This window comes from Paroedura picta, chromosome 4, assembly GCF_049243985.1.
Source record: "Paroedura picta isolate Pp20150507F chromosome 4, Ppicta_v3.0, whole genome shotgun sequence".
NCBI lineage: Eukaryota > Metazoa > Chordata > Lepidosauria > Squamata > Gekkonidae > Paroedura > Paroedura picta.
In genome coordinates, this window is record NC_135372.1 from 5,123,250 (window position 1) to 5,149,235 (window position 25,986).

The 25,986-nt window shown below is 48.5% G+C and overlaps 1 protein-coding gene across 2 annotated transcripts in view; it reads right to left on the minus strand.

Annotated features, from left to right (window-relative positions):
- The window catches only part of COMP (cartilage oligomeric matrix protein), a 90,777-nt gene that overhangs the window by 8,114 nt on the left and 56,677 nt on the right, over positions 1–25,986 (minus strand). For both annotated transcript variants that reach the window (XM_077331601.1, XM_077331602.1), the window contains exons 11-16: positions 19,831–19,949; positions 19,176–19,228; positions 17,830–18,023; positions 16,857–17,035; positions 13,582–13,630; positions 10,056–10,252 (exon numbers count right to left, since the gene is read on the minus strand). In XM_077331601.1, the coding sequence (XP_077187716.1) occupies positions 10,056–10,252; positions 13,582–13,630; positions 16,857–17,035; positions 17,830–18,023; positions 19,176–19,228; positions 19,831–19,949 (791 nt within the window). The remainder of the gene's footprint in view (positions 1–10,055; positions 10,253–13,581; positions 13,631–16,856; positions 17,036–17,829; positions 18,024–19,175; positions 19,229–19,830; positions 19,950–25,986) is intronic.

Genomic DNA, 25,986 nt, shown 5'->3' on the forward strand with positions numbered 1-25,986 from the left:
GAGGAAATCACTAAACGGAGCGTAGCATACGGGGAGAAAGAGGGAGAGGAAGAGATCAAGGAACAAGGGGGGAAGAAAACAAACAAACAAACAACTACGGGCAGGAAAATTGTGCGGGGAAACTGTACCAAGAGAAGGGAGGAGGAGGGGAAAAAGGAAAAAGGGAGAAGGAGGGATAGGCGGGAAAATTGCGTGGGGATAGCTGGGCGGGAAAATCTTAGTGGGAAACATTGCATGCACAGGAGAAGGAGGGAAGGGAGGGGGAGGGGGAGAGGGATAAACATGAAACCAGGCAGAAAATAGTAACAGGGAGAAAAAGGTAAGGGATGAAACTTAGGGGGGGGGAAGGGAAATCAGGCATTATCAAATCTCATAGATATCACTCAAATTAATACAAACTAAATTGATCATTCAAATCATGGCCCTCTAATCACCACAAATCATGCCCCTAACACTACAAACCATACCCCAATTAATAACTATAATAACCTGAAATGAAATTCAACCTTTAAAAGTGCCCCTTCCCCCTTCCATCCCACCTGAATAAGATCCAATAGAATGTACACAACACCCTAGTAACAAATTAACTTTAGATTGGGTAGCCCTGAGGTGTCATAATAGATGATCAGGGTCATCCCTCTGGAATCCAACTGAAACAACCAAAACCAATCAACCACCTGAAACAGAAAAAGCTAAAGCATCCAAGCCAAAGCAACCAAAAAAGAAACAAGAACCAGGGCACAACCTTAGAAGTTAAGCAGTTGACAACCCAAGAAGGAACACAAAATCAGACATGGACACCTCTCAATCATCGAGCCCAAATAAGGGAATAATAACAACAAGGGGGGACCCAAGGGGGTCAGGGATCCCAATAATAAGGGGAAGAGGCAGGGACAGCGGTGGGAGGAGGCTGGACAATAGAAGGGGTTTGAGAAATGACCATGCTCGAACTCCTTCTAACCTCCGCCCCATCTCTCGGGCCACTAGGGTGCAGGCAAAGGTGAACAACCCACCTCCGACACTGATGCTGTGCAACACCAGATCCATCAACAACAAAGCCTCCACCCTGCAAGCATATTTTGCAGAGCAGGGGGTAGACCTGGCGTGCCTGACGGAAACCTGGACCAGGGACGGCGAAACAGTCGTCCTTAAAGAGCTAACCCCAGCTGGGTTCTCCGTCCACCATCAGTCACGGACTGTGGGGCGGGGAGGAGGTGTGACAATCCTGATCCGTGACAACATCTCCTTCAGGGCTTTCTCTGCGCCGAAAATTCCAGGAATTGAATGTGTTGGCCTCGGGTGGGGTACAACTGAGAGCGTGGCCATCTGGCTGGTGTACCTCCAGATGCCCTGCCAGCCCTGCTAGAGGTGGCGGCCGCCTGGACATTACAGTCTCCTAGACTATTAATCCTGGGGGACTTTAATGTCCATGCAGAATTGCCACCCTCACAATTTGTTGTTGGCCCTACCCACCAGGCAGGTCACACCCTGGATCTGATTTCTGGTGCAGGGCTGAGCATGGATCCAGTTACAATTATTGCCATGCCATAGTCGGACCACTATGCCCTGAAGGCTTAGGCTGCCACCACCCCCTCACTTGGGCGTCGAGCAAATTTCAGCTCACCCACGGAGATTTATGGATCCGATTGGATTCCTGAATGCTCTGCGGGACCCAATGCCTCCCGGCACTTCTGTAGATGGACTGGTCAGTGACTGGCATGAAAGATTGCTGGCCGCCATTGATGAGATAGCTCCCAGACGTCCTCTCCGTCCCCGTCTCAAGCGGGCCCCGTGGTACACCGAGGAGCTCCGCGAGAAGAAACGGGAACTGAGACAGCTAGAGCGAGTTTGGAGGAAGACCCGTGACGAAGATTCGAGAGCATCTTATAGAATGCAGTTAAGAGCCTATGAGATGGCGGTGAAGTCAGTGAAACGCAACTTTTACTCGACTAGCATCGCGTCTGCGCACTCACGCCCAGCACAACTATTTAGGGTAGTCCGATCTCTCACTGCCCTTGATGAAGGGCGCCAAAACAATAGCCAATTGGACATTAGCTGTGAGGCATTTGCAAGTCACTTCGCAGACAAAATCTCGACTCTCCGCCATGACCTCCCTCCAACTTTGGACACAGAAAGTGAACTGGAGGCTCCTTGGCCGTCTTTGGAGAGAACAATGAGTTACTTCAGACGACTCTCATTAGATGAAGTGGACAGGATGCTAGCAACAACGAGGCCAACCACTTGCCCTCTAGACCCATGTCCATCGTGGCTCCTAAAAACAACAGACCTAAGAATAGGAGCCCCCTCCGGGAAATAATCAACCTCTCCCTTTCAACAGGAGAATTCCTGGAGGGATTAAAAGAGGCAGTGGTACGCCCGTTGCTCAAAAAACCATCCTTGGCTCCACAGGAGCCTGACAACTATCGCCCCGTCTCGCATCTGGCGTTTCTGGGGAAGTTGGTTGAAAGGGCTGCTGCAGGCCAAATATCAGCATTCCTGGAAGAAACTTCAGCCCTTGATCCATTTCAGTCGGGCTTCCAGCCTGGCCATGGGGTGGAGACAGCACTAGTCGCCCTGATGAATGACCTCCGCCGCCAACTGGACCGAGGCGGGTCAGCGCTGCTGATACTATTAGACCTGTCGGCAGCATTTTACACAGTCGATCATGAGCTCCTAGGCGGTGAGCCTTGTTGACGCTGGGATACGGAGGACAGCCCTCAAATGGCTGATCTCCTTCCTCCAGGGTCGCGGACAGAGGGTAGCAATGCGGCCTCTTGCTCAGCCGGTGCGGAGGTTTGGGCTGGGTTGCCACCAATATGCAGATGACACCCAGCTCTTCCTCCTGATGGATGACTGCCCTGACTCCCCCCCCAGAATCCTCAGCCAGATGCCTGGAAGCAGTGACAAAATGGATCAAGCAGAGTCGTCTGAAGCTCAATCCTGCAAAGACGGAGGTCCTGTGTTTGGGTAGGAAGGGACCATGGGAGGAAGCGCGCCTGCCCATCCTGGATGGTGTGTAGCTCCTAGCGACTCACTCCACCAGGAACCTGGGCATGATCCTGGATCCTTCCCTTGCAATGGAAGCCCAGGTCACGAAGGTAGCACGGCTGGCATTTTACCACCTCGGCCAAGCCAAACTACTAGCGCCCTACCTGGAACTAGAGCACCAAGCCACAGTGATCCATGCGATAGTCACCTCCAGACTGGACTTCTGCAAGTCGCTCTATGCAGGCCTACCTTTATCCTTGATCCGGAAACTACAACTGGTGCAGAACACCGTGGCCAGGATTCTCACTAAGACACCATGGAGATCACATATCCGGCCGGTACTTCAAGAACTTGGTTGGCTCCCAGTTGAATTCCGGATTAAGCTTAAGGTTTTGGTAATCACCTTTAAGGCCATATGCGGTCTGGGCCCAGTGTATCTGAGAGACTGCCTCCCTGCCTATACCCCCAGAAGAGCTCTACGCTCCGCCACCTCCAACTGGCTACAGATCCCTGGCCCTAAAGAGGCATGTCGGGCCTCAACAAGGGCCAGAGCCTTCTCGGTCCTGGCCCCCACCTGGTGGAATGAGCTCCCCGAAGAGATCAGGGCCCTGCCGGAACTTCCACAGTTCTGCAGGGCCTGCAAGAGAAAGCTCTTCCACCAGACATTTGGTGGGGCCGACTGAGCCAAAACACCTACAGGTGCCCCCCAGACTGAGGGAATGAACCGACTGAGGGATTATTAAGTTATTGTGAAGTGCCGTTCTAATTGTTCCAGTTGATATTTTGTTGTTATTGTTATATTGTTATATTGACTTTTGATATTAATTTTGATAGTGTTCTATGTGAATGTTCAAAAATGTTTTATGTAAACCGCCCAGAGCCGTAGGGAAGGGCGGTATATAAATATAAATAAATAAATAAAATAAATAAATAATAAATAAATATAAGAAAAGTTTAAAGGATTGATAAAAATCTCAGTTGTATATACTGCATACTACAGAAATAAACATGTGTTTATCACTGTTTATGTCCTCTACAGTAGCGATCCCCAATCTGTGGGCCGCGGACCACATGTGGTCTGTCGACTAATTGGAGGTGGGCCGCGAAGAACGCCTTGTCCCCCCCCCGGCCCTTTATTTCATCCCCCCCCCAGCCCTTTACAACACACTTCGGGTGTCATTGTCTCCCATCACTCCCAGATGGGACTATCTCGTTGCAGAGAAACAAGCTCAGGATTCCCATTGATTTGTCATTGTCATGAGTTAAAATTTCCATGAAAATAAAATGTTCCTTATATTAATTGTTGTGGTGTGTCTGTATCTTATTTTGAAGGGATGTTTAAACATTACCATAGCGATCAGAGAGCGTTAGGGCAGTGGTTGAGAGTAGAGGAGTAAACTACTGAAGGAGAGCATATCTACAGTGGAAAGCATCTGGGTGAAAATAAGCAAGGGGAAAAAAACCACTGTGGTGGTTGGTATCTGCTACCGACCACCTGACCAACGAGAGGATGTGGATGCTGCACTTTGTGAGCAGCTTGAGAAAATATCCAAGCGGCAGGACCTTGTCATCATGGGTGACTTCCCAGATATGTGCTGGGAAACAAACTCTGCGAAGCGTCCTCAGTCATGCAACTTTCTGACCTGCCTGGCTGACAATTTCATTTATCAAATGGTAGATGAACCCACAAGAAGTACAGCCATACTGGACTTAATACTGACCAACAGGCAAGAGTTGGTGGATGAGATAAAGGAGGTGGGGACCCTAGGGGGAAGTGACCATGTCCTCATAGAATTCCTTTTGAGATGGGGAGCCAAGGAAGCTTGTTGACAGACGCGGATGTTGGATTTTCATAGGGAAACTTTAATAAACTCAGAGACATAATGAATGTCATACCATGGACGAGAATGCGGGAAAGGACAAACTCTAACGGAAGATGCAGAAAAAGCAGAAAGGCTTAGCGCCTATTTTACATCTGTTTTTCCCCACAGGTCAAAGGATTTAGACACATCTAGAGATGGCAGTAGCCAAAGGATACTGTCTGGGTGGCAGATTGACATGGATAGAGAGGTTGTCGAGAGGCATTTAGCTGCACTGGATGAGTTCAAATACTCTGGGCCGGATGAAATGCACCCGAGAGTGCTTAAAGAACTTTCTGGAGAACTTGCAGAACCCTTGTCCATCATCTTCGGGACCTCTTCGGGACTGGAGATGTCCCGGAGGACTGGAAGAGAGCAAACGTTATTGCGATCTTCAAAAAAAGGAGGAAGGATGTCCCGGGAAACTACAGACCAGTGAGTCTGACCTCTGTTGTGGAGAAGATAATGGAGCAGATGTTAAAGGGAGCGATCTGCAAACATCTGGAGGACAATTTGGTGATCCAAGGAAGTCAGCATGGATTTGTCTCCAACAGGTCCTGCCAGACCAACCTGGTTTCCTTTTTTGACCAAGTAACAGGTTTGCTGGATCTTGGAAATTCGATTGATATCGTTTACTTGGATTTTAGTAAAGCTTTTGACAAGGTTCCCCATGATGTTCTGATGGATAAGTTGAAGGACTGCAATCTGGATTTTCAGATAGTTAAGTGGATAGGGAATTGGTTAGAGAACCGCACTCAAAGCATTCTTGTCAATGGTGTTTCATCAGACTGGAGAGAGGTGAGTAGCGGGGTACCTCAGGGCTCGGTGCTCGGCCCGGTACTTTTTAACATATTTATTAATGATCTAGATGAGGGGGTGGAGGGACTACTCATCAAGTTTGCAGCTGACACCAAATTGGGAGGACTGTCAAATACTCCAGAATATAAGAGACAGAGTTCAACGAGATCTGAACACAATGGAAAAATGGGCAAATGAGAACAATATGCAATTTAATAAAGTAAAGTTCTGCATCTGGGTCAGAAAAATGAAAAGCATGCCTACTGGATGGGGGACATGCTTCTAGGTAACACTGTGTGTGAACGAGACCTTGGGGTACTTGTGGATTGTAAACTAAACATGAGCAGGCAGTGTGATGCAGCAGTAAAAAAGGTGAATGCCATTTTGGGCTGTATCAACAGGGGCATCACATCAAAATCACAAGATGCCATAGTCCCATTGTATACGGCACTGGTCAGACCACACCTGGAGTACTGTGTGCAGTTCTGGAGGCCTCACTTCAAGAAGGACGTAGATAAAATTGAAAGGGTACAGAGGAGAGCGACGAAGATGATCTGGGGCCAAGGGACCAAGCCCTATGAAGATAGGTTGAGGGACTTGGGAATGTTCAGCCTGGAGAAAAGGAGGTTGAGAGGCTCCCCCTCGGCATGGCACTGCCTAGCTGCTCCTGGCAGCACCCCCCAGCGGGCGGTAGGAGGTCAGGGGCACCGGCGGGAAAGCAAGTGGAGCAGGGGTCCAGGCAGCAACAGTGTCCCTCGGCAAAAGACAACACCCCCACCCACGGGCCTCAGTAAAATTGTCAAGCGTTTACTTGTCCCCGATGATAAAAAGTTGGGGACCACTGTCCTAAAGCATCCGAGAAAACTGTGTATCCAACCTTTGCTTGAAGACTGCCAGTGAGGGGGAGCTCACCACCTCCTAAGGCAGCCTATTCCACTGCTGAACTACTCTGACTGTGAAAATTGTTTTCCTGATATCTAGCCTATATCGTTGTAGTTTAAACCTATTACTGCGTGTCCTCTCCTCTGCAGCCAACAGAAACAGCATCCTGCCCTCCTCCAAATGACAACCTTTCAAATACTTAAATATCTCAACCTCCTTTTCTCCAGGCTGAACATTCCCAAGTCCCTCAACCTATCTTCAGAGGGCTTGGTCCCTTGGCCCCAGATCATCCTCATCGCTCTCCTCTGTACCCTTTCAATTTTATCTACGTCCTTCTTGAAGTGAGGGCTCCAGAACTGCACACAGTACTCCAAGTGTGGTCTGACCAGTGCCGTAAACAATAGGACTATGACATCTTGTGATTTTGATGTGATGCCTCTGTTGATACAGCCCAAAATGGCATTTGCCTTTTTTACCGCTGCATCACACTGCCTGCTCATGTTTAGTTTACAATCCTAAAAAGTACTGGGCCGAGCACCGAGTCCTGAGGTACCCCGCTACTCACCTCCCTCCAGTCTGATGAAACACCATTGACAACAACTCTTTGAGTGCGGTTCTCTAACCAATTCCCTATCCACTTAACTATCTGAAAATCCAGATTGCAGTCCTTCAATTTATCCATCAGAACATCATGGGGAACCTTGTCAAAAGCTTTACTAAAATCCAAGTAAACGACATCAACCGAATTTCCACGATCCAGCAAACCTGTTACTTGGTCAAAAAAGGAAACCAGGGCAGAGTCTGCACTTACTTTCTTTAATCCATTGTCAATCCTGTTGAATTCAGATCGCTTTGAACTTGGATCTTCCTCTTCCCCCCCTCCCCATTGAAACAGGAAAGTCTTCTGCACGTGGTTACGGTCGTTCAATTGGGGGGGGGGGTGAGCCAAGCCTCTTTCTTTCTTTTCTTGAAGGGGGGGGGGAGAGAGGAGCCAGGCAGGGAGCCTCTTTCTTTTCTTGGAGGGGAGGGGGAGAGGATCAAAAAGGGCAGAGGAGGGAGGAAAAATCCAGAACCGACAGAAGTTGAGAGAAACTACGGGCTTCTCCTTTAAGGCAAGTGTGTCACATGACCAGGTGCAGCCTGGTTCTCTACCACGGAGATTTCTTTCCCAATCCAGATATTGAGGATTAAAAGATATCACACAATAAAGGTAGGGTCACTCCGGATCAATCCTTCTTGCTGCAGAAGGAAAATTTAAATCGCTCCAAATCCAAACGGAAATCGCATTCTGTGTAGAGGGCAGGGACTGAATCGATCTGGATAAAAGCTCCGTGCACTTTAAACCCAGGTTGGTCTGACAGGACCTGTTGGAGACAAATCCATGCTGACTTCCTTGGATCACGAAATTGCCCTCCAGATGTTTGCAGATCGCTCCCTTTAATATCTGCTCCATTATCTTCCCCACAACAGAGGTCAGACTCACTGGTCTGTAGTTTCCCAGGTCATCCTTCCTCCCTTTTTTGAAGATCGGAATAACGTTTGCTCTCTTCCAGTCCTCCGGGACATCTCCAGTCCTTAAAGAGGTTCCGAAGATGATGGACAAGGGCTGTGCAAGTTCTCTGGAAAGTTCTTTGAGCACTCTCGGGTGCACTTCATCCGGACCAGGGGATTTGAACTCATCCAGTGCAGCTAAATGCCTCTCGACAACCTCTCTGTCCATGTCAACCTGCCACCTATCTCTTGGCTACTGCCATCTCTAGATGTGATATCCCTATTCTTTTTCTTACTTGAAATATAAGTAAAGAAGCCTTTTTTGCTATGATTAGAACTTCTTGCTAGCCTAAGCTCATATTGAGCTTTAGCTTTTCTAACACTCTCCCTACAAATATTGGTTATTTGTTTATACTCATCCTTGGTAATAAGGCCTTCCTTCCATTTCCTAAATCAGGAGTTCCCAACCCCCTGACCTGCAAACCAGTACCGGTCCGTGGAACCCTTGGTACCGGGCCATGGCGGGGGCCAGGGAGGTGCTGGCGTGCCAGCGTGCACACCTCCCCCCCCCCCCCCACGGCATGGCACTTGCTGCGCCGGGAATGATCAGTGGCTTTGGCGGCCGAACTGCTCAAGTCTAGCCACGAATCAGCCGCTTTGGTGGCTTATTGCTCCCGACACAGCGGGCGAATCGCTGCGGGGGGGAGGGAGGTGCGGGTGCCGGCAGGCCAGCGGGCGCAAACGTGCAGGTGCGGCAGCTTCACGCCTGCGTGTTTGCGTCTGCCGTTGCACCGGTGCCTGCACCTCCCTCTCCCCTCCCCCATGCGCCTAGGCTTGAGCGAATCGGCCGCTTCAGTGGCCAATTGCTCCTGGCGCAGCGAGCGCCACGGTGTGTGGGGGAGGGAGGCGTGGGCACCGGCATGCCGGTGGGCACAAATGCGCACGTGCGGCAGCTCTGCACTGGCGCGTTTCCGGTCCGAAAAAGGTTGGGGACCACTGGTTTAAACTACAAGTACAACGATATAGGCTAGATATCGTTGTATCTAGCCTATTTACAGGAAAAAAATTCACAGTCAGAGTAGTTCAGCAGTGGAATAGGCTGCCTAAGGAGGTGGTGAGCTCCCCCTCACTGGCAGTCTTCAAGCAAAGGTTGGATACACACTTTTCTTGGATGCTTTAGGATGCTTAGGGCTGATCCTGCGTTGAGCAGGGGGTTGGACTAGGTGGCCTGTATGGCCCCTTCCAACTCTAGGATTCTATGAAAAAACCCAGACTCGTTTTGACCCCTGCAGATTCTTCCTCAGTGGTCAACAAACAACAACAACAACTTTTGTTGGCATAAAAATAAGACAGATCAGAATACAGTCGATTAGTTGTTATGTTCATGCAGCTTAATTGCCACTTGTAGGAATTTAGCCACATTATCAATTGTATCTGGATCCTGATTGGAGAGTAGCCAATAGCCAACTAGGAGTAGTCAAATAAGTGGTGCAGTATAGAATGAAGAAGAAGAAGAAGAAGAAGAAGAAGAAGAAGAAGAAGAAGAAGAAGAAGAGTTGGTTCTTATATGCCGCTTACAATCGCCTTCCCTTTCCTCTCCCCACAACAGACACCCCATGGGGTGGGTGAGGCTGAGAGAGCCCTGATATCACTGCTCAGTCAGAACAGCTCTATCAGTGCTGTGGCAAGCCCAAGGTCACCCAGCTGATTGCATGTGGGGGAGCGCAGAATCGAATCTGGCATGCCAGATTAGAAGTCCGCACTCCTAACCACTACACCAAACTGGCTCTCCAAAGATAAAATCACCAAAGATAAAATCCTAGGGCTTGCTAGGTGGTAAGAAAATCTAGGAAGTGCTGCTCCAACTTGGATCAATTTTCTTGAGGTAGATAAAGGGATTTGGGGAAAACTGAATATGCTAATTGAAGAGGGGCTTAGCTATGGAAGACAGAAGATTTCCACCCTTTTCTGAGAATTTGCATTTGACTGACCGCCCTTGTACAGTTCGGGCGAAGGGCTTTGTGACCACCCGGTTACCTTCAGCTGGATGCCAGGCTCCGCCACTGCCCGGAAGGGGTTGGCTTGCCAGTAGGTCTGTTCCATCTGCTTCCACATGACCACATAGAAGCTGGCACTGTCCTGGTAGCCAAAGATGAAGCCGGCGTAGTCATCGTCGGTGGCCGTGTTCACGTGGAAGGTCCCTTCGAAGTCTACTCCGTTGAACGCGGTGTAGCCTTAACAAGAGGGGTGGGGAGAGAGCAAAGATGGCCTTGCAATGTAAATTATGATTTTAGATATATTAGATATATTAATGATATTATGAGTGGATGTTCCCCGCCCTGAGCCTTAACAGAAGGGTTAGAAAAATAATAACAATAATAATTATTATTACATCCCTTGATCATGCTAGGGAAGAAAATATGCCGATTTCCTGAGACCCTTTTAATGGGATATGGTGGAGAAGATTATGCGGGTATAGGACCATAATAAAGTTCTGTTCTGTTCTGCTGTGTATGTTCTCCTTCCTCAAATGAATGTTGTGCTTTGCAGGATTTTAACATCAACACTGATGTCCCCAACATGGTACCTGTGAGCAAAGTGGCACCCGCCAAACGCCTTTAGAAAGTGGGTGGAGCAAGATTGGACTTTTTCCTTTGAGGACTTCCACTGCAGCTCTAACTGGATATGCAGATTTTTTTAAAAAATTGCACTGGCAATCTCTGCCACCACAGCACAAGGATCTTCACGGCGTTTCTCACAGTAAAGCATTGGCAGCGGATTTGTGTCTGGCTCCACTTCCTGCAACAGCCATTTTGTGGCTGGCTCCATCACACTGTATCAGAATTTGAAATGTGGCCACAGGCTCAAAAATTTTGGTGGGGCTCTGCACTGGCAGATTAAATCAATGTGAAAGTTCTTCCTGCTTGTGCATAAACCATTTCACTTCTCAGGGAAAATTCAGTCCTAGCTGTGGTGTGGAGAGGATTGCTTTGAAAGCTTGTGCAAGATGTGGATGAGAAGACAGGAAGAAGCTCTCCTCCATCTTTCCCCTGCCAAAGTGCTATTGAGCCCATCCCCGAGATGTCAAGGACTAAAAACTTGCTTTTTGAGAGGACATGCAAGGAAGCATTCTGAATTCCATTTTGTTGTTGTTGTTATGTGCGAAGTCGTGTCCGACCCATCGCGACCCCATGGACAATGATCCTCCAGGCCTTCCGGTCCTCTACCATTCCCCGGAGTCCATTTAAGTTTGCACCGACTGCTTCAGTGACTCCATCCAGCCAGCTCATTCTCTGTCATCCCCTTCTTCTTTTGCCCTCAATCGCTCCCAGCATTAGGCTCTTCTCCAGGGAGTCCTTCCTTCTCATGAGGTGGCCAAAGTATCTGAGTTTCATCTTCAGGATCTGGCCTTCTAAAGAGCAGTCAGGGCTGATCTCCTCTAGGACTGACCGGTTTGTTCGCCTTGCAGTCCAAGGGACTCACAAGAGTCTTCTCCAGCACCACAGTTCAAAAGCCTCAATTCTTTGACGCTCGGCCTTCCTTATGGTCCAACTGTCACAGCCATACATTGCAACAGGGAAGAACATAGCCTTGACTAAACACACTTTTGTTGGCAGGGTGATGTCTCTGTTTTTTAGGATGCTGCCTAGATTTGCCATAGCTTTCCTCCCCAGGAGCAAGCATCTTTTAATTTCTTTTCTGCAGTCCCCATCTGCAGTGAACTTGGAGCCCAGGAAAATAAAATCTGTCACTATCTCCATTTCTTCCCCATTTATTTGCCAGGAACTGAGAGGGCTGGATGCCATGATCTTTGTTTTCTTAATGTTGAGTTTCAAGCCAACTCTTGCACTCTCTTCCTTCACCCGCATCAACAGGCTCTTTAGTTCCTCTTCACTTTCTGTCATTAGAGTGGTATCATCTGCATATCTGAGGTTGTTGATATTTCTCCCTGCAACCTTGATCCCAATTTGTGACTCCTCTAATCCCGCCTTTCTCATGATGTGCTCCGCATACAAGTAAAATAGGCAAGGCGACAGTATACAGCCTTGCCGAACTCCTTTCTCAATTTTGAACCAATCAGTGATTCCATGTTCAGTTCTCACTGTTGCTTCTTGACCTGCATATAAGTTTCTCAAGAGACAAATAAGATGCTCTGCTATTCCCATCTCTTTAAGAACTTGCCACAATTTGTTGTGCTCCACACAATCAAAGGCTTTAGCATTGTCAATGAAGCAGAAGTAGATGTTCTTCTGGAACTCCCTAGCTTTCTCCATGATCCAGCGTATGTTGGCAATTTGATCTCTAGTTCCTCTGCCTCTTCGAAATCCTGCCTGTACTTCTGGAAGTTCTCGGTCCACATATTGCTGGAGCCTAGCTTGTAGGATTTTGAGCGTAACTTTGCTAGCATGAGAAATGAGTGCAATGGTGCGGTAGTTTGAGCATTCTTTAGAATTGCCCTTCTTTGGGATTGGAATGTAAACTGACCTTTTCCAATCCTGTGGCCATTGTTGAGTTTTCCAAATTTGCTGTCATATTGAGTGTAGCACTTTTACTGCATCGTCTTTTAAGATTTTGAATAGTTCAACTGGAATGTTGTCACCACCACTAGCTTTATTGTTGCTCAGACTTCCTAAGGCCCATTTGACTTCACATTCCAGGATGTCTGGATCCAGGTTAGTAATTACCCCGTTGTGGTTATCAGGGATGTTAAGCTCGCTCTTGTATAATTCTTCTGTATAATTTTGCTACCTCTTAAAAATCTCTTCTGCTTCTGTGAGGTCCCTACCATTTTGGTCCCTTATCATACCCATCTTTGCATGAAACGTTCTCTTCATATCTCCAATTTTCTTGAAAAGATCTCTGGTCCTCCCCATTCTATTTTTTCCTTCTATTTGTCTGCACAGTTCATTTCAGAAGGCAGTCTTATCTCTTCTAGCTTTTCTCTGGAATTCTGCATTCAATTGGGTGTATCTTTCTCTTTCTCCCTTGCCTTTCACTTCCCTTCTCTCCTTAGCTATTTGTAAAGCTTCTTCAGACAGCCATTTTGATTTCTTGCATTTATTTTTCTTTGGGATGGTTTTAGTTGTTACCTCTTGTACAATGTTGCGAACCTCCGTCCATAGTTCTTCAGGCACTCTATTTGTCATCTCTACTGTATATTCGTCGGGGATATGATTTAGTTCGTGCCTGAGTGGCCTAGTGCTTTTCCCTACTTTCTTCAATTTAAGCCTACATTTTGCAACAAGCTCATGATCTGAACTACAATCAGCTCCTGGTCTTGTTTTTACTGACTGTATAGAACTTCTGCATCTTTGGCTGCAGAGCACATAGTCAATCTGATTTCTGTGTTGACAGTCTGGTGATGTCCATGTGTAGAGTCATCTCTTGGGTTGTTGGAAAAGAGTGTTTGCTATGACCATTGTATTCTCTTGACAAAATTCTACCAGCCTGTGCCCTGCTTCATTTTGTAATTGAATTCCATTAACGCCACTTAGTTCTTGTTCTTGGGCATTACTCCCCTTCCCTAGGGCTTCCTGTAAGGAGAGAGTAGAGCAGCCCTTACCCACAGCGAGGCCTGGATCACTGTTCATGGTCTGGACAATTTCCATACCCTGCAAGAAATGGGGAGCAATTTTGTCCATTAGCAGGGGATATCTGATGGTGTGTGCTCATCTGATTCATCGTGTTGACTTAGTTCAGCCCTGACCTAATTCTAGGCTGGCAGGGGCTCATGATATTTGTAGTCCATGGATATCTGGAAAGCCATCATCAACTGACCCTGACTTAGTTCTAGGCAGAACATTCCCTACAAAAAGTTCAAAGCAGCTTGCAGAGTTAAAAGGCTAAACAAGAAGAAGAAGAGTTGGTTCTTATATAAAAGGTTAAACAAAGCAGCAGAATATTAACGCAGAATCTAGTTCTGCAGTAGAGCAGCAGCAAAAGACACCCTGGAGATAACTTGGGTGTCCTGACTTTAGACAGGATCTCTCCCAGCAGGCACAGACACTTGCTTTCAGATGCCAGAGAGGTGGTGACAGGGCCTACTTGATGGTGGTGCCATCGCCCCTACACCCTATTGGTGCAGAGTTGAGATAGCTTCATTTTCCTTCACTCTGAGCTGTGCTGAATTCCAGGACCTGCAGCCTGCAATCTGACCACAGCACTCCCACTCCTCTGGAAGAGGACTTGACAGCTTTAGGTGGGGAAATTCCCGGAGAGGTTTGGAAAGGCAGGGACTAGAGCAGGGCGCAATGCCACCAAGTCCAGCCCCTTCCTCTGAGGAAACTGACCTCTGTTGCCTGGAGATCCATCGTAATGCCACAATATCTCCAGATCCCACCCAGAGGTTGACAACCCTCATACTTTAATCCAATCAAATTCATTTGCGATCATAGACCAAAGATTAAATTATTTAACAATAAAGTCAGTGTACAAAAGAAGAATATTGATATTTGTGGATAAAATATTATCAGAACCAAAATACAATTTAGAAGAATTGGTTCTTATATGCCGCTTTTCTCTACCAGAAGGAGCCTCAAAGTGTCAGGACCCCAAGGTTTCTGCCATGATGTTTGGCAGCTTGCAGTTTAGCTGAAAAGTAGCCATTTCAAAGATTGCTTGAACTTCCATGTAACCCTGAACCTCTGAGCTCATTATGTTATCAACATTGTAGCTGTTGCTGTGCTCTCCAAGGTCTATGCGGAAGCTCCTCTCTGCTTTGGACTGGTTCCCAGAAGGGCACCTGGGATGGGGGGTATTTTGTCTATGGAGGATGTGAACTTGCATTGGCGGGAAAGGTTGGTGGATAAGAACTGTAGCTTGTGTCCTGTTTGTTAGTTTCAGCTTTGTAAGTCCTAGAAGAGCTGCTTCGAATAAACAAACTTTCCTTCCTACAAGAGAAGTGTTTATTTCAAGTATGTCATCCTGGCACAAACCGGCTTCCAAACCTTCCCTTTCCTCTCCCCACAACAGACACCCTGTGAGGGATGTAGGACTGAGAGAGCCCTGAGATCACTGAAGAAGAAGAGTTGGTTCTTATATGCCACTTTTCTCTACCCAAAAGTGTCTCCGAGCAGCTTCCAATCGCCTTCCCTTCGTCACCCCACAACAGATACCCTGTGAGGTAGGGCTGAGATAGCTGTGACAAGATTCCTTTTTGAGAATAGCTCTAACAGGACTGTGACTAGACCAAAGTCACCCAGCTGGCTGCATGAGGAGGAGGAGGGAATCAAACTTAAATTGCCAGATTAGAAGCTGCCTCTTTTAACCAGCACACCACGCTGATGGTTTAGATCAGTGGTCCCCAACCTTTTTATCATCGGGGACCGGTCAACGCTTGACAATTATACTGTAGCCCGGTGGGGGGGGTAGTCTTTTGCTGAGGGATGTCGCTGTCGCTGCCTGAGCCCCTGTTCCACTTGCTTTCCCGCCAGCACCCCTGACTTCCCGCCACCTGCTGGGGGGGGGGCGCTGCCAGCAGCAACTGCGCAGTACCACACCAAGGGGGAGCCCCAGCCATGGCGGCTGCTGGAGAGCACCAAAGGTGAGCCGGTGGCAGAGTGTCAGGGCAGCACCCGAGGCAGCAGCTGGGGAGGAGGACAAGGAGCCGTGGCCCGGTACTGACTTGATCTACGAATTGGTAGCGGTCCCCGGACTGGGGGTTGGGGACCACTGGTTTAGATGATATCCTCATCCATGGTTCCGCTATATATTTATGAAACAGCCTGGGGGGGTGGAATGAGTCCAGCAGTCAAAGTTGGAAGAGGGCCAATCAGGGTGCAGCCAACAACGATGGCTGCATCCTGATTAGCCCTGCCACTGAAGCTCCCGCCCTCCGTCCCTGGACTCTAGCCTCTTTGCTCTCAGATGTGCCTCGGTGCCTGGAGCCAGCAGCGGGTAAGGGGAGAGGGCCCTTGGCAAAGGGGGAGGGCCTGCTAAAAAGGGCCTCTTGCCCTGCTAGGCTGTGCCTGCTAATGAGGGCCTCCCGCACCACTGACTGCCTGCTAAGGAACTCTGTCCTGGGATTGCTAACGAGCTGCCCAGCCCCCACTGGATCCGGCTGCAAGCTGCGGCCCAAAGCCACCTTAAGCTGCCTGGCCAGAGGTCAGGGCAGGGGACCCTTTCAAGGCCGGCTCTTAGGAACGGGCTTTGAAGTTAGTATAGAAATAGAACTAAAAATCAGAAATATATTTAGAAGATCGCAAGTCTTTATAATTAGATAGTTGGGCCCTTACCAGCTATATATATGTGGAGGAACCACACTTTACAGCAGCTCTCAAAATGAGTTCCCATCTACCAAGACATATTCGGTCAGAAAGTCCTGGAAGTTCGTTTGACCTTGGCAAAATAATCCTATGCCACAGCTTGTTGCAGAGAGGGCAGGTTGGCGGTCCTAACTGGATGGTGAGTTTAACATACCCCTCCACCTAGCAAGATCCCTTGCAAAAGTATAGCCATGTTGTTAGCTTGTCCTTTCAGCACTTGCTGCATGCCCTCTTAACAAGTAGCTGCCAGACATTTGAGCGCCTCAGACCAGATCTCAATAGTTGTATTCAGCTGTGGCTTTGGCTAGTGGGGGGATGGAGAAGGTGCTCATGAGCCAGAGAGTAAGGGATGAGAAGTGGTGAAGGAGCCACACTAAATTAAGAGGCATCACTTTATGGATGAGTAACTGGCCGACAGAAGAGCATGTTTTCTTTCTCTCCACTGCCCTGAGAGTGTGCTGTCACCTGCCACTACAGAGGAAGGCAGAGGGACAAGATGTGAAACATTCTCTGACTCCATAAAGCCAGAAGGGCTGCGTCCATGAACACCAGCACTCCCACCATCCTGGCTCACCTGGTTGAGGACAATCCAGTTAGGGTCAATTTGTGCATCACCCTCAGGATCCAGCACCACCGTCTGGAAGGCCCGGAAGTCGGTCAGGGTCACTTCGGCATTCTCAGGACAGACGTCAATCCGGTCGACCACCAAGTCCTTATCAAAATCATCCTCACAGGCGTTCCCAATGCCATCTCCTACAGGGCAGTAGGAAGATGGTCTCAAGCTTTCCACAGGATGAAGAGGATCCCCCCACTGAACCCATATCCCGGTTGCCCCCACTGCTGTGGTCCCTGACCTATCGGAGGATACTTTTTGATTTTCTCACAGAGAGAGAGAGAGACACTCAGCACATCTTTTTGCCCAGAGGTGACAAATGCGTTCAGCACTTGACACATCATGGCCAACCAGTTCCTCTGGAGGACGAACAGCAGGGCATGGAGGCCGAGGCCATCTCCTGAAATTGCCTCCTGCCTATGGCATTCAGAGGATTAGTGCCTGTGAATAAGGAGGTTCTCCTCAGCCCCCATGGCTGTTACATTGACAGACATCTCCTCCATGAATCCCTTAGCAGGGCAGAGAGGCCGAGGCCTTCCTCTGATGTTCCCTCCTGGCTCTGGGATCCAGCGGCTTAATGCCTCTGAGCATGGAGGTTCCCCTCAGTCACCACAGCCAGCGATACACTTGCCCCCCATGAATCTAGCGGATCCCCTTTTCAAGCTGTTTATTCCTGTGGCCATCATGACATCCTAGCAAATCCCGCATTTTCACCAGATGGCCTCAGGTTCTACTATTTGGGAGAGGCAAAAAAAGTTCTCTTTGTCTACTCCCTCATCCCAGGCATCATTGAATACATCCGTCAGCCACCAGCTCCTTATTGAAATCATCCTCGCGGGTCTGGTTTAGTCACTGATGTGAGAAGCAAGGGGTTTCCCCAGGGGCTGCTGGGCTGTTCGCCAACAACTGTCCGCTGTTGGAAAGGGCCACTCACTGTTGGTGTCTTCCTGCCCAGGATTGGGGACCAGGCGGCAGTTGTCAGGGCCCGGGGGCCTCTGGTCCGGGATGCCATCGTTGTCATCATCATCATCGCACTCATCGCCGATTCCATCTCGGTCAGAGTCCAGCTGGGAGCTGTTGGGCACCGAGGGACAGTTGTCCCTGGAGTCTTGATGACCATCTCCATCACTGTCCGAGAGCGGGAGAGAGGGGAAGCAGGGGAACTTAATACAGATGCGGCAAGTGCAAGGGCTGTTAGTGTGCCATGCCTCAAGAATCTACTCTCTTTTTTGTGTCTCTGTATGAGTCTCCGTTCTGATTTGGCCTTTTAATTGGTTTCTGCTGCAGTCTGGCCTCAGCAAGTGTCTAGATTAGGAATTGGGAATTAGATTGGGAATGTTCAGCCTGGAGAAAAGGAGGTTGAGAAGGGACATGATAGCCCTCTTTAAGTATTTGAAGGGTTGTCACTTGGAGGAGGGCAGGATGCTGTTTCTGTTGGCTGCAGAGGAGAGGACACGCAGTAATGGGTTTAAACTTCAAGAACAACAATACAGGCTAGATATCAGGAAGAAAATTTTCACAGTCAGAGTAGTTCAGCAGTGGAATAGGCTGCCTAAGGAGGTGGTGAGCTCCCCCTCACTGGCAGTCTTCAAGCAAAGGTTGGATACACACTTTTCTTGGATGCTTTAGGATCCTTAGGGCTGATCCTGTGTTGAGCAGGGGGTTGGACTAGATGGCCTGTATGGCCCCTTCCAACTCTATGATTCTATGATTCTATGATCCCCCACCCTCAAAAATTGTGGAGTTGCCTGTTGTGTCTCATTGACCCATTATGCACGGGGGGGGGGGGAATAAAGCACATTTGGGGTGGAATGGAGGCGACTAAAATAACCGATAACGCATGGAGCTGGCTGCAATCGGCCGCAGCTTCGGTGCATGCTGCCGAAAAAGCCGCGTCAGCGAAATGTGGAAGAAAGTGCAGCTTCCGGGTGACCGGGGCGCAACCAGAAGCGGCACCAGGATTGCCACGTGCATAATCGGTTACTCTGGGTTTTGCCACCGTCATGCCCCCTCCCGTGCATAACCGCGTCTTCCCCCTCCGCGTTTTCCACGTGACCCGAAATCGCCGTTTCAGCGGCCGTGCATAATGGGCCCTAGTGAATCAGTGTTCTGAGCTGAAGCCTTCCACCCAAGGCACCCGCTGCCATAAAGAACTAAAGGGAATAGGTTACAAATAATAAAGAGCACACTTTTGGGAGTCTAGCAGCAGTTCTTCACACCCATGTCAAGGTCCTCAACATTCCCTACAAGTTGGACAAGGGTGGTATTTCTGTAACTCACCGATCTTGATTGGTGTCACAAGGGTCCCCGACAAGATCGTGATCAGTATCTTTCTAAGCAGTGGAAAGGACAAAGACAAATGGATTTTTGGATCAGGAGGAATACTCTCAGGATATTCACTGCAAGCTCAGACTTGGTATTGCTGGAAGGGGGACTTTGTTCTACTATCCCTCCCTCCTCCTTTGAGGCGTTCCTCCTTGCTAGAAAAATCCAAACTATATAGATCAACTATGGCTCTCCAAGGTGTCCATGGACTGCAATTTCCATGACTGCATGCTGACAGCACTGGTAGGGGCTCATGGGAATTGTAGTCCATGGACATATGGAGAGCCACAGTTTGGCCACTCTGGTATAGAACATCTGAACAAGATTTCGGGGGGGGGGGGTCAAAGAGTGGGGTTTTCAATGACCTGCAGCAATTTTCCCCACAACTTTAAGAACTAAAACTAAACTTAATAATGTATATTATTTAAGCTGCAGAATTCAAATTTGGCTTGGGATTTTTTTTCTGTGTAAATTCTCCAGAGTCGTGCATCTTTTGCAGCCATGGTTTTTCAAGATTTCCATGGCGTCAGTCCAGCTTTCCCTCTTTCTAAAGGGCCCATTCCGCCACATCCCTGGCACTGGCGTCTCCTTCCCGCCCAAGCCGAGTTACCTGGTCTGGATTATGGATCAAGGGGCAGCTATCACAGGCGTCTCCCACGCCATCCCCATCAGTATCCCTCTGGTCGGGATTGGGAATCCTCATGCAGTTGTCCTTGATGTTTTTAATCTCTGTGGGGAGAGGGGGGAGGGGAGAGAGAAATATTGTCAGTGCTGTGAGTTTGTCCTCTGTACTCCGAACCCAGGGGCAAATTCCTTGCCAAGTTACTACCAAACTCATACCCCACTTCTGATTTTGATAAATCTGTTATCAGATGTCGACCCCTATATTTCATATAGGGTGGCACTTTTCACTCTGGCTGCCAGGAAGATCCGAGCCAAAGCTTTTTTACAGGAGTCCCCACCTTGATACACCATATTTTTCTTATTGTAACTCAGTAGCCCTCGTCTACAATTTTGTGTACGCAATACTGGAGAAGTATTGTTTTATTCATATTTGTACCATATTTGTTTTTAATTATGTTTGGTAATGGCCTTTGGCTATATACAATAAATGTTATCGTATCGTATTGTGAATTTGTGACTTGATGAGTACTTAGGCAAGGAAGAGGCTCGGGTGATCTGGCCAAATGAATTTTGGTGAAAGTCAGTGTCAGAGGAGGCTGTTACGCATGTTAAAAAAAACAGCATGGCTCAACAAATCCTGTCAGTGATACGACTTTTTTTGTTACTTCAAGGGATTTTGAGCTCTGCTTGAATTTATTTTGGTTGCGTACGATTAGCATACTACTGAGGAAGTTGACCGAAACTATTTTATATCTAGGTTACTAGTCTTGGTTGTTCTTGGTGGTAACTATACAACTGAGGAAGTGGAATGAAACTAGTTCATATCTAGGTTACTGGTCATGTTTGTTCTTGGGGGTAACGATTAAAGATATTGAAGGCAAGATACTTTTCTTCTTGCTTAATGTTGAAATATAAGACCATATTACTGCCATTGAAAAAAATTCTTCAGAAACTTACAGGATTTATCGAACCACATGGTTTTCTTCTTATTTGCATATATGCTCCTGTGCATATCCTCCTCCTTGCTACCTAGGCTGCTGAGCATAGCATACAACAGTTACCACTTCTGATGGTTTGTGGATGCACTCTGAACAAGATCTTCCTACAAGATTGTGCATAGAGGTGAGAGATCGGGATATGCCAACCAGTTGTTGAGTGATGGAAACATCTGGCTCAAACAGCTGATGAAGCCAGAGACCTCCGAGTTCTGTGATCAGGTGTTCCTCTCAACAGCCACCAGTTGATGATACTTAGTCCAGCTACTGATTTTGCTCATCTTCTCTGGATTGCGCTTTTCCTTTCCTTTCAACTCTAGAAGCTCATCAATGCCTGATCTTGAGCAGCAGAAAAGGTCTAGTTCAGGGGTCCACAACCTGAGGTCCATGGGCCACATGCAGCTCCCAAACATGCAGAAGTCAGGTGGCTTAGCAGAGACAAAGTTTACTCTTTAGAGTTATTGCGGCTACGCTCAGCGGCTACGACATTTTCTAAATACTCTGTGACCTCTTTAAGTGTACCTGGTTTCCAACAAGAGACCCAGTGTCTTATACGAGAAGGAAGAATTGTCAACAACTGTTCCAAGACTACTTCATCTACTATCCTCTGTTCCCCGGGTAAACAACCAGCGAGACGCGAGATCCCTTAACTTGGTCACCAATGTCCTGGCCCGTTCACTGGGTTGATACACCACAGCTCGGAACTTTTGCCTTTGTGTTTCTGGGGTGATTTGGCATCTGTCCAAGATAGCAGCCTTTAAAGCCTCATGGGATGCTGCTTCCTCTCTACCTAACAACACTTCCTCTCTACCTAACCCTACCTGAGCTTCTCCAATTTAGGGTTCCAATATAAAAGGACATTGCTCTTTGGGCCACTTGGCCGCTTCCGTGGTCCTTTCAAAAGCTTCTAGAAAGGCTTCGATATCATCTTCAGCTGACATCTTGGTTAATGCAAAGGCTGGAGGTTTAGGTGACATGGTGGGGTAGGACTACCAGCGCCACCAGCTGAAGGTGCTAATGCCGAGAGAGCCTGATGAAACCACTGCATTAAGGCTCCTCGTGGCTCTTGCTGCTGCCTCGCCATCCTTTCCATCACCTGAGCTTGATGTTCCGCCATCTACTTCCCAAACATCTCAAAATCCATGGCTGGATGAGTTTCAGTAGTTCCTTTTTCCTTTCCCCCCGTTTCCCCCTCCAGCTCTTTACCTCCCGTCTCTTCCCCTTCTTGGGTTTCTATCAGATTCAGAGCTGGGGCTGCATGCTGGGGAGCTTAAAAGATAGCTGGACGTAACAAGGAACTGGCTTCCAACGAGGAACGAGGCGGAATGCATGGGATTACCGGTCCGAGGTGTGGCCGTCCCCCAGGGATCACCGTACGGGCCACCAATTTGTCAGGGTTCGTGGGGTTTTGCTCCTTCTCTGCCACTATGTCGGGATCTAAAGACAAGGTCAGGAACGATGGTTCTTAGGATAGGCAGCATCTCAGAACGGATTCTTGCCGAAATCCCTTTATTCGTGACTCCTCGGTTCAGAATAGTTTCCTCACTATGCTGAACCCCGCCTCCTCACAGACGCCGACTGCCCCATTTATATATCCTTCCTCCCCTCGTCCCACCAATTTTTCCGGGTCTGCTCGTCCCGTGTCATCCGCTCTGCCCTCCCTTTGACCGGGGCTCTACAGGTCTGTCTGCGTTCCTCTTTTCCTTCCCTTTCACCATCTTCTTCCGAGTATGGCTCTGTGGTTTCTGCTCTCTGGCCTCGAAAGACTGTGGTTTTGTCTGAGGTCAGGGGTTTTTTGCATGTAAGTCAGTGCATTCTCAGGGCCCTCTCGGCCTCACCTCCCTCACAGGGTGTCTGTTGTGAGGAGAGGAAAGGAAAGGTGATTGGAAGCTGCTTTGAGACCCGTTCGGGTAGAGAAAAGTGGCATATAAGAACCAACTCTTCTTCTTCAGTGATATCAGGGCTCCCTCAGCCTAACCTCCCTCACAGGGTGTCTGTTGTGAGGAGAGGAAAGGAAAGGTGATTGGAAGCTGCTTTGAGACCCGTTCGGGTAGAGAAAAGTGGCATATAAGAACCAACTCTTCTTCTTCAGTAATATCAGGGCTCCCTCAGCCTAACCTCCCTCACAGGGTGTCTGTTGTGAGGAGAGGAAAGGAAAGGTGATTGGAAGCTGCTTTGAGACCCGTTCGGGTAGAGAAAAGTGGCATATAAGAACCAACTCTTCTTCTTCAGTGATATCAGGGCTCCCTCAGCCTAACCTCCCTCACAGGGTGTCTGTTGTGAGGAGAGGAAAGGAAAGGTGATTGGAAGCTGCTTTGAGACCCGTTCGGGTAGAGAAAAGTGGCATATAAGAACCAACTCTTCTTCTTCAGTAATATCAGGGCTCCCTCAGCCTAACCTCCCTCACAGGGTGTCTGTTGTGAGGAGAGGAAAGGAAAGGTGATTGGAAGCTGCTTTGAGACCCGTTCGGGTAGAGAAAAGTGGCATATAAGAACCAACTCTTCTTCTTCAGTGATATCAGGGCTCCCTCAGCCTAACCTCCCTCACAGGGTGTCTGTTGTGGGGAGAGGAATGGGAAGGCGACTGTAAGCCGCTTTGAGACTCCTTTGGGTAGAGAAAAGTGGCATATAAGGACCAACTCTTCTTCTTCTTCTATTGAAGGTAGCAGACAAGCAGACCACTGTACGATATTTTCCTTATTCCTGCAGGATGAAACAGCAAAAGGAAATCCTTCTTCACCCAAAGAGTCATTAACACACGGAATTCACTGCCACAGGACGGGGTGGTAGCTACAAATACAGACAACTTCAAGAGGGGACTGAATAAACATAAGAGGGGACTGAATAAACATAGCCACAAGATGAGGGTTTCACAACCTTGGATCTGGAAAACTCCCCAGGGGTTCAGGGGGCCGCTGACATCACTAGACGTCACTGGAGCCAACCTCCCCTGTTGTTCTACAGGCTTTCTCTTTCTCCCAAATGGAAATGATGGATCAACTGATTGATTGGCTGGCTCTTGCATCTTTACTTCCACACCCTGTTCTCTGAAGGGGTCGTGGCACCACTTCCAGGGTTACTCAAAGCCTGGAAAATATTACAGGGCTTCCTTCATGGTTAAAGGGTTGAAAAAGACTGGTATAGATGGAGCACTCTGTCTGGGGCAGGGATGCTCTGTCTTCTTGGTGTTGGGGAGCCACAATAGAAATGCTTCCGTACTTCTGGCCCCGCTGGTGGACCTCCTGATGGCCCCTGGGTTTGGGCCACTCTGTATGACACAGAGGGTAGTACTGGAAGGGCCACTGGTCTAGTCCAACATCTCTCTTAAATCCTTACCCCTTCACTTGAGGAAGGTGTGTTAATCCCACTTTCATGACCTTGAAACCTCACTCACTGCGACACAAAACTGCTCCTGCCTCCAGCCATTTATGCTGGTTTCTCTAACTGAAGGAGACTCCTGTCTGTCTCATTTCCCCACCTTTAGCCTTGGTGGCCTAAATCCACCGCTTTCCTTTCTCCATGCGAGCCAAAAACCAAAAATAACTTTTGGGCACGGAGCTTGGAAAACTCTGCGGTTGACGGGACAGGAATTGGCTGTCAGACGTATAGCGTCCCTTCCGGTTGTTAGGGCCAGTGAGCAGGCCAGGGGAGGATCCTTAGGGAGAAGAGGCCAATTCTAATGTAGCTTTAAAGAACCAGTGGGGGGAAGGCAAGGGCATAAGCTTTCAAAGAAATCCTCCCCACATCCCAACTAGGGTGTAGTCTGCACAGGGCTTTTGACCCAGTCCCAGTTTGAATGAATCCCTCCAGTCTACACTGAATTCGATTTCCATTTTGAATTTGGGTGCTTTAAATTTTCCCTCTACAACAAACATGATTAATTCATGGTGACCCTATCTTTCCCCTGCAATATTTTGGAGTGGCTATAAACCTCAATATTTCAAAAACTGCCATGAGTAAATGTGCAGATCTGTGCTCTTTGCAAAATAACTCTGCCCCATGCCTCAAACGCTGTAGCAAGGAAGTCTTTCTTGATTGGCCAGGGCATCAAAGTCTTCCTGGTTCCTAGTTGCAAGGCTTCCTTTAAAGTGACTGCGCTCCAGAAGCCTTAACTTCTGCGCTCAGACAACTGAGAGCACGTGGAGAGAGCTACGGGGGAGAGTTGCTGCTGACCAGGTGAGGCTATTGTGCTGTCTGGGTGAGGTGATTGCTGGGTAATTGTTGGGAGGATTAAAAAGGGCTGCTCCTCGCCAGAGGCAGAGCTCAGACAACTGAGAGCACGTGGAGAGAGCTACTGGGGAGAGTTGCTGCTGACCAGGTGAGGCTATAGTGCTGCCTGGGTGAGGTGATTGCTGGGTAATTGTTGGGAGGATTAAAAAGGGCTGCTCCTCGCCAGAGGCGCGAGCCGAAGGGCGAGAGACAAAGGGCTCTTGGCCTGTGGCTCTTAGCCTGGGGTTCTTGGCCGAGCAATTAGAATCAGTAGATTATATCAGTAGATTATATTTCCCTAGTACTTGCACTGCCTAGACATTACAATAGACCTCCAGGACACTCATCCCATCATCTGCAGTGAGTGTGACATGATTGCCTTCCTCCCAGAAGACAAGATGGACTACAGCTGCCCCAAGTGTAAGCTGGTAAAACTTTTGGAGGAAAAGATTAGGGGATTAGAAAACAGAATTATTACTCTGACCCAAAGTAAGAAAGGGGAGGAGTTCACAGACCAGAGCCCTGCAACTCGGAATAAAGAGAATCCTCTTCAGATTGACCACAATAGGGAGCCTCTGCAGGCAGTTCGGAAAAAGACTGAACGGCGAAGAGCGAGACAGTTCTTGGGGCCTTTGGAGCTCCAGAATAGATTTCAGGCCCTTGCAGAGGAGGTGCAAGGGTCAACAAGGGAAGAGGTCCCAAAACGAAGTCCAAGACAAAGGGAAGAGGCCACGGGGACAGAAGGAAATGGAGTTGAGAAGAAAAAAAAAGGAGAGTACTGGTAATTGGAGTCTCCCTGTCAAGAGGAATGGATCGCCATGTGGCTGGGCCCGACCCCCTAACCCGAGAGGTGTGTTGCTTGCCAGGGGCGAAAATTAAAGATATTTCAGAACGGCTGCCCAAACTCCTCAAATCTACGGATCGCTACCCATTTGTGAT